This window comes from Aristolochia californica, unplaced genomic scaffold, assembly GCF_029961685.1.
Source record: "Aristolochia californica isolate CCGP_79_NKW_82.1479 unplaced genomic scaffold, dmAriCali1.0.hap1 SCAF_6, whole genome shotgun sequence".
Lineage (NCBI taxonomy): Eukaryota > Viridiplantae > Streptophyta > Magnoliopsida > Piperales > Aristolochiaceae > Aristolochia > Aristolochia californica.
Window position 1 is genome coordinate 38,192,151 of NW_027182257.1, and position 11,718 is coordinate 38,203,868.

General features: G+C 38.0%; 1 protein-coding gene across 2 annotated transcripts; it reads left to right on the forward strand.

Moving 5' to 3' along the window:
- Positions 1 to 1,796: 1,796 nt before the first annotated feature.
- On the forward strand, positions 1,797 to 11,299 carry LOC137934047 (protein XAP5 CIRCADIAN TIMEKEEPER). 2 transcript variants are annotated; one of them, XM_068778244.1, is made up of 13 exons: positions 1,797 to 1,845; positions 2,191 to 2,361; positions 3,722 to 3,787; positions 3,895 to 3,959; positions 4,048 to 4,160; positions 4,760 to 4,838; positions 5,472 to 5,548; positions 8,844 to 8,905; positions 8,992 to 9,123; positions 9,230 to 9,283; positions 10,331 to 10,396; positions 10,505 to 10,579; positions 10,881 to 11,299. In XM_068778244.1, exons 2-13 carry the CDS (start codon positions 2,191 to 2,193, stop codon positions 10,929 to 10,931), a joined length of 1,011 nt encoding a protein of 336 aa, XP_068634345.1. In that variant the 5' UTR covers positions 1,797 to 1,845; the 3' UTR covers positions 10,932 to 11,299. The 2 variants fall into 2 exon arrangements, with proteins under 2 accessions (XP_068634345.1, XP_068634344.1); XM_068778243.1 differs by lacking the exon at positions 1,797 to 1,845 and adding an exon at positions 1,856 to 2,103.
- Positions 11,300 to 11,718: the final 419 nt, after the last annotated feature.

Genomic DNA, 11,718 nt, shown 5'->3' on the forward strand with positions numbered 1-11,718 from the left:
CAGGAGGGGTCGGCGGTGACGAGGGGAGGAAGAATTTTCCCCCCTCACTCTTGCTCTCGCTTTCGCTCTCACTCCCGCTCCCGTTCCTGCTCCCCCACTCCCCTGCTTTGGGTTCCGACTTAGCCCATTAACGAGCCGTCGAGCCGAACCTGGATTCGGTCAAGCTCGGCTCATTAATTTAAACAAGTTGATCCCGGATCTCGAACTCGGCTCGAGATCCAAGGATACCGAATCGAACCGAGCCGGCTCGGTTCGAAGCCACCCCTAGACATACATCATCTTCTTTAATTACACCCTTGTGGCTTCCTTATGTGAAAACTATTAAATTACACCATTTGTTACCTTCTTGACGTGGGAAAGGTATTTACCTTAATGTCCCTTTGAGACATCTTCCAACACTCCCCCTCAAGCTGGGGGAGAGAAAACACTGTAGATGCCTAGCTTGTTGCATATAGCATTATGTATCTTGGATGTGACTTGCTTTGTGAATATATCTACCGCTTGTCCTTGAGGTGAAACATGTATGAGTGATATAGTGCCAATTTGAAATTTTTGTCGTATGAAATGGTAATCTACCTTAATATGTTTTGTTCTCTCGTGGAAGACGGGATTTGAAGTAATGTGTATGGTTTCCTGGTTGTTGCAATAGAGTTCCATAAGAGTCTTTTTGTGGAACCTAATTCAGTAAGAAGAGATTTTATTCATAAAAGCTCATTGACTACATGGGCCATAACCCTGTATTCTGTTTCAGCACTGGATCTAGCAACCATATTTTGATTTTTACTCCTCCATGTAACCAAGTTCCCTTACCCATAAGTGGATTTCCTGTCATCAAATGATCCAACCCAATTTGTATCCTCAAATCCTTTAATTGATCGAGAGAGCCACGAGCCCTGGTGAGCCGCTTCTCGAACCCTTGCGGGTCAATCCATCTTAGCCTAGGGTGGGCACGGGTCGGGTTTACCAAAAATCAAACTCAAACCCGATCCCTGACACCAAACTCAAAAAAAACCTGATTCATCAAACCCGAACCCAACCCAATCACCATCCTCGTAACCCGAATCATCCCCGGTCCCTATAAACCTGAATTAAACCCGACTCATCCCCGGTCCCCATAAACCTGAATTCAACCCAACCCATCCCTTGCCCCATCCCCATAAAATCCAACCCATCCAAACCCAGTTGTATATCTTTGTTCATATGTGGGTCAGGTTTGGGAGAACTATCTCCCACCTGAAACCCAACAAGTTTCTTTTTCCACCATGCCCCCGACTCGTAGGGTGGAATTACAAACCTAAACCTGCATTTTTTGGGTCGGGTCGGGTTCCTTGTAAAATCGACCTGATGCCAGACCCCTATCTCAACCACGACGGGATGAAGTCTGCGATATTGAAGGCACCCATGAGCTTCGAGAATTCCTTCAAGATGGTGATTAACTCGTCCTGCTTCGATCGGAAGGCCGCCCTATAAGTGATATTACAAGTTAAACCAAAGATCAACTCTCCAACGTTAACCGGAGCTATTATTAACAGCCGAGATCATGGTGTCCACTTCATCTCGAACGGAGGCCCACGACTCGGCACACTTCCGACTAATAGCATCTAGGAGAAGAGGCCGACAACTCAGTTGACGCTCTTGTCCTGAGCCTACTAAATCATAACGGGGCCTAATATTCTTATTTTTTTATTCTGAGTTCGAATATCCAACTAAAACCCCACGCATTAAAGATCCGGATCGGATCCGAATTCGGATAAACTTGCACCCCTAGAGCAGCTCGGATCAATCCGGATCCGGATTAAAGATCGACCTGGTCTGGGCAGAAATGCGATATGTAGGGTTCCCCAGGTGCATAACCGCCTCGCCTTTTGAATCCCTTCATAGGTTCAACTTCTCGATTTCTCCCCACCGAATACTAACTTCGAGCTGTACACAAGAATTCCTTACTCTAGTCCATTACAAATTTGAAAGCACCCTTATCTGATTCCAAGCTTCTGTCATATTCGGTGTTTTTCACTGTTATCTTCACTCGATTGTGAAGGAAGGTCCTTGGTTTTGGAATTTTAGATTAATTGCTTCTGCGAACTTCTCCGGCGACCACAAAACGTCTGGAAAACTTCACTTTCGTTATTTCTATTTCCTTTGTAAGGTAATATGCAACTAACATGTGAAATCTATTCATGCTACTTTCAGATGGCGGGAATGGGTGATGGGTACGTGGGGACTGCCCAGGATGCTGTTCGTATAAGGAGGCTAGAGAAGCAGAGAGAGGTGGAACGCAGGAAAATCCAGGAACTCAAAAACAAATCTGCCTCTGCTGGCGGTCAAACTGGGCTCCTCCAATTTGGCTCTGGAACCTCTGAGGTGATTAACATTTTTTAGAATGGTAACTTGTTTCTCATATTTTTATTTCCTTTTGTAGAACCGAGAGAGTTGGATAACTACTAAGGAATTTTATATTATTCCATTTTTTCACGTGAACAATGAGGTATGGTAAACGGTACAAAAGGATTAGAGAGAGAAGTAAAACTCAACTTTTTAGATAAGTAAGGCATCAACACGTAATTGATATAATATCTGTCTTGAGAAGAAAATTCTTGGTATCAAGTGGTTGTAGCTTTTTCTATTTGTTGTTTGGATAAGACTTTTCTCCTCCATTGTGAGAAATGCTCTGTAGAGATTTGCCTCTCTTAGCCAGTGGTAAAAGAATGTTTTAATGTGTGAAAATGCAATGCGTTGACTAGTGAATTCTCTGACATTCAAGCCTAAAATTAGATAAAGTGAATTCTCTGTTGGATGGTCTGATTTAACTTTCTTTAGGTAAGTGATGTGGCATGCTGCATTTGTCAATTACAATGTTAGATTATATCCCAAGGATTAAGTGGCACTATACTTTCAATTTTATTTCTAATGCAGAAAGGTCCACCCGTCTTTGAAGAGAGATCTTTTAGCTTTCCATGGTTAATTAATTTTGTGCACTGACCCACCAATGTGAAATCAGCTTGTATTGGAAATCACATTGGCTGTCTTTTGGCTCATTTTTGTTGTTAAAAGTGAGACCAATGGGAAAATTGCATCAATTGAAAGTGATTTACCTATTGGCATGTTTTGGGACATTAAGGCACAATGAAAATTTCATGACCTAACTTTTATCTTAGGGTGAGATAGCTGAGCATCTTGTTGTGGTTCACTAGAAAAGATGGCAGTTTTCTCAATGAAAATATGTAAATGCAATGAGAATGTTCCTCTCTTTTTGGTTCTTGATATGATTGCTTACTACTTTACATTGGTCTTTGCCTTGCATTCCCAAGTTATTTACACTATTCACTGATGGAAGTTGATCTACTGACTGCTGGTAAATGAGTAGTCTTTGCCTGATATGATCAACCACTTAGTTGCTTTATGAAGGCAAACATGAATCCCACAAAATTAAAACTGTATCCACTTCAAAAAATTTATTTGATTGAAAAATATAGCATAGGTTCAATACGGATGCTAGATTTTACATCATTTACCTGTGTACATATTGCAACCATAAGTTTCAACTAACCCTGTTAAATATGGGTTTATATGGTGCTGTAGTTTCATAAAATGCCGTTGAAAAATGGAAAAAAATTAAACTGCTTTTACTTCATTGCCTGTTTTTTTTTTTTTTTTTTTTTGAATGAATGAACACTGTCTGGTAATTTTGTTGATTTTTTATTCTCTTGGTCCTTATTTTTAGATTCTTGAGACAGCCTTCAAAAAGGAAACAGTTGGTTTAGTTACTAGAGAGCAATATGTTGAAAAGGTAAGGCTCTGTTTATAGGATTTCTTTTATTAATAAAATATATTTTATTTTCATTGCTATTGTAGATGAGCATATTTTAAAGCTGTCATTTGGGCTTTGTAATCTAGAGGGTCAACATAAGAAACAAAATTGAAGAAGAAGAGAAGGAAAAGCTTCAGAAGCTGCAGCAAGAGTGAGTTGGATAGCAGATGACTTATTTATTTCATGAAATGTTAGAGCCTTTATTGTTGACTTTTTTGGTCAATTGATTTATATGGTAGAGAAGAAGAACTTCAACTGCAAAAGCGAAAAAAACGCAGGATAAAAGGAAATTCAAAATTGTCATTTACAGATGATGTTGAAAATGGAAGTGATGAGGAAGTTGCAGAAAAGAGTGAGTATTTTTGAACCACTCTATTGTCTTAAACTAGTTTTTGTGCTGACATTTGTCCTAATTTTTTTTTCTTATTTTCAATTTTATATTGGTTGCTGTTAAATTATGACTCTGGCAAGCCTTAAAGACAGAGAAAATGAAATTTCCTTTTTGATTATTTATTTTGATCCCATAATATTTCCATCATGACAAACAAACTGATTCTCTTGAAGCATTTTGAGACTAGCCAATCTAGGGTAAAATCAACTGCCAATGCATTGTTGTTGATGGCTAATTTCTACTTTAATCTATTTGTTTGCTGTTTCTTAAGCTTCCACATTCTTAATGTTATCTCTTGTTGCATGAAGCTGAGGTCCTTTCTCTTTTCAATTCCCTCAATAGTCAAGGTTATTCTTTTGAAAAACCAAGAAGCAACATATATAGACGAGTTTGAATGTGATAATGCAACGTTGTTGCATATATGATTCATGAAAAGTATATTTATAAGCTAATTCTTTAGGTGAGAAATTATTTTTGATGCTCAAAATAGATTTTGAAGAGCTTGGGAAATTTGATCATTCCTGTTGTTGTACATTATATTATTTTTTCTGTTTATACAGGTAACCAAGAAACAAAGAGACTTGGTTGTGGAAAATTTGGCAAGGATCCCACTGTTGAGACAAGTTTTTTACCTGACAGGTAATGCATTTTCTCGCTCATTTATCTGAGCCAGTATTCAGTATTTTTCACTAAAAGCATGCTTGAAATTTACCAACCTAAAATTCAGTTGGTTATTTTTTTATTGAAAGCAAATACCAATCTTTGATCCCAATCACCAACAGATTCTGTCTTATAAAAATCTGCTGTTTATTAAAAAAGTTGTTAATGTGATCAATGAAAACTTATGGTTGTGTTTTTGAAAATATTGGAAATGACTATTACTTGTATGAAAAATAAGGTATCTACAAGTCATGGATATTTTTCTTAAGATGATGAATATTAAAAGAGTTTTTTTTTTTTTTTCAATTTAAGGAGATGTCTTTAAGAATGGAAGGCATGAGCTGAAGGATTTTAAAAAAAATATGCTTAAGAGTTTAAGTTAAGAAAAAAATATGATTTCCGAAAAAGAGAAATAAAATCTAGTAGAGAAAGGCTTAAGATATGTGTTCACTTCTGCAAGACTGATGTGTCACGAGAATTTTGTCAATTGGTTTTTAGGGATGCACAATTTTGCAGTTCAGATTGGTGGACATTTTTTGTTTTTGTTTTTTCCTTGTTCCTTTCCTTGGTCTTTAATATGCGATCTTAGGAACGCTGAGGATAATCTTTCAGTGAGCGAGAAGCAGAGGAACAAGCTGAACGAGAACGGCTGCGGAAGCAATGGCTTCGGGAGCAGGAACAAATACAAAGTACTTCTCGCATACATATGCATGTCTTTTCGTAATAAAAATTAAATTATTATGCATTTCAGAATTTCTGTTGACTATGGTTTGCAAATGTTAGTAACCTATTTATGCATGGTGAGATTATGTGGAGTAAATGTGTGTTCGGTGGGCTCATCGTTTGTAGACTACTCTATCTACATCTCTAACTCCAAAAGTTGTATTTGTTTTACAACTTCTTGCCATCTGATTGCAGGCAAAAGTTGTCTTTCCTAAGCTTTTCTGGTCTTGGCTGCTACAACATTTGTAGGCCACTATACATTATATAAGTTATTGGTGCTTCAAGCAGTGTTTCTTGTTGTTGAAGTTTGATGATTAAAGTGTTGGAGAAGGGAAATTAGAGAAAGAAGAGAGTAGGAGCAGACAAAGCTGCTGTAGATTAGGGAAAGAGTAACCCTCTCTCCTTGTAAGTTTCAGTTAAGTGTTGTACTAATCTACCTCTCTCACTTCCAACTTATAAACTAACTTACAGTAAGTACATGACAGCCGCCTATACGGAGAAGAAAAAAGACTATGAGATGAGACATGTGAGAGAGAGTTTACCATTAGATTGTTCGAGGCAAATGACTAAAATAGCCCTGAACTATATTTTCAACACCTTACTTCAAGCTGGCCATATGTATCAAAGAGCCCAACTTGCTAGAAAAGATGCTGAATTCTTTCTTTTTGAAGGCCTTGGAAAATTAGTTTCCAAGTTGGTCAACCAAATGTATATATGAGATTATCATCTTTATGTTCATGCATCCCTATTTAAGTGCAATTTGACTTTGATGTGCTTCTTTGCTCATGGAGCAATGGATTGCTTGGTTATCACATCCCATTACCATAGGATCCTCCAATGCGAAACCAAACTCCACAATCTGAGATTTAATCCTCATCAATTCACAAGCAATGTGAGTCTTAGCTTTGTACTTTGCTTCAACATTAAATCTTAGATTGTGGAGTTTGGTTTTGCATTGGAGGATCCTATGGTAATGGGATGTGATAACCAAGCAATCCATTGTTCCATGAGCAAAGAAGCACATCAAAGTCAAATTGCACTTAAATAGGGATGCATGAACATAAAGATGATAATCTCATATATATATTTGGTTGACCAACTTGAAAACTAATTTTCCAAGGCCTTCAAAAGTCTTAACTTTGTACTTTGCTTCAACATTAAATCTAGTTGTCACTGTTTGTTTCGTACTTCTCTGTGTGACCCAAAGTATCTACTACCTTAGGGGTGGCTTCGAACCGAGCCGGCTCGAGCTCGGCTTGGTTTGATTCGGTATACCCGAATCTCGAGCCGAGTTCGAAATCCGGGATCGGCTCGTTTAAATTAACGAGCCGAGCTCGACCGAATCAAGGTTCGGCTCGAAAGCTCGTTAATTTAATGAGTCGGCGCAGGATTCAGGGGAGTCAGGACCGGAGCGCCGATTGGAGCAACGGGGGAAAATTTTTTCCTCCCCTTGTCACCGCCGAGCCCCTCCGACCGCTGCTGTAGCCGTCGACAGCTGCCTTTCCGTCGCCGCCGATTCTGTGGCCGCTGCTCGATTTCTTCCCCCTCGTTTGCTGTCGCTTTTGTTTCCGTCGTAGCCGTTAAGTAAGACTGATACTAACCAACCAACATCACTTTGTTAGGAATAAATAAGAGAAACAGGTGGCGCAAAACCTTTCTAACACATTGAATGATCATCCTAGGCAGGCAGGAAATAGAGGAGCTCATTTTTGAAGCATGGATAGGTCAAAGTACTAGAAAAAAGGCAGGTATGAATTAACCTTCGTAAAAACCTTGCATCTTTATATAGAGGGTAGGCAGATAGAGAATAGTGCTTCAAATACTAGTCAGACACTTAAACCATTGCTGAAGGCAATGGAATCAACACAGTAAAACCCTGAGTGTTGCCAGAGTCAGAGAGAACATGAAAATTCTGTGTTGCAGATCAAAAGAAGAGGGGAAATCAAACAAAAGGCATATTTAGATCATCATCCTCCCAGATTTCTGATACTATGAAGAAGAAGAATTGAGGAAGATGAAAAGCGGTGTGGTCCTCTACAGAATAACTACCCATTTTAACTCTTTTTTTTCTCATTAAGATTAAGGCCAAACACACCCCCTTACAGAAGTATAGATCTTCTCAATAAAAGATTAAAGTACCCCCATATCTACATAATAAAATAAGCCCCTTTAAGTTAAATGATAGAATTACCCCTTAGTAAACACGTTTCTAAAAATTAAAAGACAGAAAGGTAGATAGTACAAGAATGCATTTTTCTAGAAGAATATTTTCTTCTACCTATCTCCTATTCCATCTCTAACTGTGAAAAGACTCTTTGGTGACCATACAGTGATTTCATCTTTGGTGATTTTTTTATGGCCCTTAAATGCTATTAAAAGTGGGTGGTTTTCTGTAACTGCCCTTAAAAATGCGTGGTTTCCTATTACTGCCCTTAAAAGTGGGTGGTATACTACCCTTAAAAGTGGGTGATACAGTCGTTAGATGGTTTACTCTGACAGACCCAATTATGCTAACCATATATTTCTACCTATTTTTTGTGTCCTACCTCCAATCAAGGTTGTGAGAACCATTTTTGCTGTTTTTTCTGTTTTATATGTTTTGTCTGATTCGATGTCTTGTCCTATCCTACAAGTACAAATGCAAGGGTCAAACCCACATGAGATGACAAGTGATATAGCAAAGACAAGCTGTAGGTTGTGAAGACTAGTTGCATGTATTCTTGTCTTTTTTATGCTTAGAATGGGGAATAGTGTGAGACTTATTTTGTAATAAGTTGAAGCTATAAGCTCCAGCTTGAGGGGGGATGTTAGCAAGATTTAATTTTTGTTTATTTGGGTTCGTAGGAAAGTGTTTTCGTAGAATTTTAATCTCTTGTTGAATTTTAATTCTTTGGATGACATTATGGTAATTAATGCTATTGATTATGTTAGAAATAGAAGAGAGGGGTGTCTAAACTGTTATCTATAAGCACTTCAGTTTTCAAAATGTAACAAGGAGAAAGGGAAGTTGGAGGTCTCATTACATGTTTCAGACGAGTAAATATGGTGAATAAAGTAATCTGCCCCTCTTACAACTTATGACCAAACTTATTCTATTTATATAACAGCCAATTCTATGAAGAAACAGAAAGATTATGAGATGAGATGTGCAAGAGAGGTTTACAATTATCCTTGGCATCAAATGACTAAAATACCCCTGTATCATATTGTTTGACAATTATAAGTGGTGCAATATGTTGAATTCTTTCTTTACTTATTCAGATGAGCCCCTTGAAATTACTTACAGCTACTGGGATGGTACTGGACATAGGAGAGTCATCCAGGTCAGTAAATGACTTCAATTTTGTCATTTGGTGCTTTTTATCTTAACCTTCTTTTGTTTACCATATGAACAAGCTTTGATATTCAGGTCCGTAAAGGTGATGCTATAGGAGAATTTCTTAGGGCCGTGCAGCAGCAACTTGCACCGGAGTTTCGAGAGATTCGTACAACTTCTGTAGAGAATCTTCTATATGTGAAAGAAGACTTAATTATTCCTCATGTTGGTTCTCTAACACAACAAAATCAGGAGTTAGTTAATTCTACAAATTCCTCATTTTTTCCTGACTGATAATCCTAACTTCCATTTGTGTGGTTTCTGTTTCCAGCAACATAGTTTTTATGAGCTGATCATCAACAAAGCGAGGGGCAAAAGTGGACCAGTAATTCTCACCCTTCTTTTTTGAATGTTAATTACATACATATTACAACACCCTGTTCCCCTAGAGAATCTTGAACACAATACCACACACTAGAAACTGCCCATTTGACTATTGAGGCAAAGGCCAATCGTAATTCTCACCCTTGTAGTTGATTCTTTGAGTTTATGTATTCAGATAACTTAGTTTTCCAGTATGCTTGTTGAAGTTTCACTTTTTTGGAAGCTACTTTCAGGAAATAGATGTGCTTTCTCTGGGCATGTGTACAACAATGAGATGTATAGTTCTCTAGCTAAACTAGGACTTTGTTTTAAATTTGTGCTCGTAAGGATTTATTATTTCCCCTTTAAATATATATGTACATATTGGTATTACAAAACCTACACTGGATTGGCCATTTTAACTACATTCAAGTAGACCCGGACCCTTGTCCTGGTTAGAGTATGCTAAGACCCGGAAGAGGGGCAAAATCCAGTTGGCCAGGCTGGGTTTATTGGTTTAATCGGTGCATTGGCTGACCTGGCCCTATCAGCCAGGTTGCATTGTTAGGAGGGGGAAATTTCTCCCTCACAAGAGAGAAAAAAGAAAAAGAAAGAGGGGAGGGGGGTGATCATGCCCTTTCCCTACCCTCTCCCCCTGCTGTCACCAGAAAAGGGGGAGAGGTTATGGCCAGTGGACTCCCTCGCTCATCCCTTTTTCCTCAGGATAATGGGGGAGGAATCTTATCCTCATTACCATAGTACATTAGAACATAGAGGGGAGGGGGCAGGGCTTCTGACTCCAAGGGTCCTTTAACCAGTGTAAAAGATAGGGTGAGGGGTGGAGCTCTGCCCCCCTCCTGGCAATTAGGGGTGAAGCTCTTTCCCAATCTGACAGTTGGTATTGTTTTAAATTTCTTTATAAGATAGTGACATCATCACAGGTCAACTGGCACACAAACCTGGTTAAGCTAGTCACCATGATAGGTCGGCAACTGGATTGGGTTTTATAACATTGATAGATATAGGAAAATAATCTGTTTGTTTCTGTTTTTATTTTTTTATTCTATAGCTTTTCCATTTTGATGTTCATGAAGATGTGAGGACAATTGCGGATGCCACAGTTGAGAAGGACGAGGTATGTTATCCTTCCGTTTTAACATTCCTAATTTTACATTTTGGATAGACATAGGAAATGCACCTAATGTTGTTAAAACCAACTACGTTTTGTGGGTGTTTTCTGTAGTCTCATGCTGGGAAGGTGGTTGAGAGGCACTGGTATGAGAAGAACAAACACATATTTCCTGCTTCCAGATGGGAGGTCTGTTCGTCTTCCTACTTTGAAGTGTTCTTGAAGGCATTTCTGCTTTCAAAGCCACATTGTCTTTTGTTACCAAGTTTGTAAACTAGTTTCGCCTGCCAAAATTCTATGGACTGAGCTTCCACTTCAGCCAAAGTTGGAAAAGCACTAAACTCGGCTGTGATGTAAGATTCAGCATTACGATGAAAACAGCATAAGTGGAGGCTCAACAGAGGATTTTTCTGTGAATGTGAATAATAACTTTATAGCTCCAAATTTTCATCATGTGGTTTCTGAATAGTTTGTACTTTCTTGATTTCAGATATACGATCAGAATAAGAAATGGGAGCGTTACACCATCCATGGAGATTAAGCACCTATTGGCCATTCACAGCTGCTGCTCCACTGAATTATACATCATTTATAAAATCCTGTCTAGTGACAATCTTTGTATTCTACAGTTCTTTGAATTTTTCTTAGGACTTAACATGACTCTGGACGTGTTTGACAGTTGAAGAATAGTGATTGCTGATAATGAGTAATTTTATCAGAAGAACTTAGTTTACACCTTTTAATAAATGAAAAGAAAAGTTAAATGGGTTATAAGGTTAAACAATGGACCTCTTTAAGTGCTTAGCAGGTTGTATGTATGGGTTAAGGCCTAGTTTGAGCTCAGGTTATTTATATTGTGGGTTACATAAAGTAGGAGTGTGTTGTGGGTTCAATAAAGGAGTTTATTTGTCATATTAGAGTGTTGGTATCTCTGTCCTCGGTCTTTTATGTAAGCCTGGATGTGAAGTGAAGTATTGAATGAGATTAAGTCTCATATATAAAAATATGAAGAAAATTAAACAAGTTATAAGATTGAGCAATAAGGTTTTTAATTAGTTAGTCATTTTGGGATGGAATCGAGTTTAATCCAAAAATTTGACAAAGCATAAGAGTCTTCCCACTTGGTGTTTGGATGTTGTTAGTGTAGAATGTTTGGAAGTATAAATAAAACACAATTTAAAAAAAAAAATCAGATGTGTGCAGCTTATGAATTTGTTCCACAAAACACATTCAATAATTATTGAATGCAAAATTGTGATGGTAATGAACTCCTTGAGTTGTTGGGATATCTAGCATAATTGCTTAATTGCCATTTTCATTTCTTGAAT

What these genes read in the sequence shown, in the direction of transcription:
- LOC137934047 (XM_068778244.1), top strand. Translation starts at nt 2,191, where the DNA reads ATGGCGGGAATGGGTGATGGGTACGTGGGGACTGCCCAGGATGCTGTT. An exon ending in ACAAGTTTTTTACCTGACAG is followed by an intron (nt 4,839 to 5,471) that starts GTAATGCATTTT and finishes ATAATCTTTCAG; the next exon opens with TGAGCGAGAAGCAGAGGAAC. An exon ending in AAGACTTAATTATTCCTCAT is followed by an intron (nt 9,124 to 9,229) that starts GTTGGTTCTCTA and finishes TTCTGTTTCCAG; the next exon opens with CAACATAGTTTTTATGAGCT.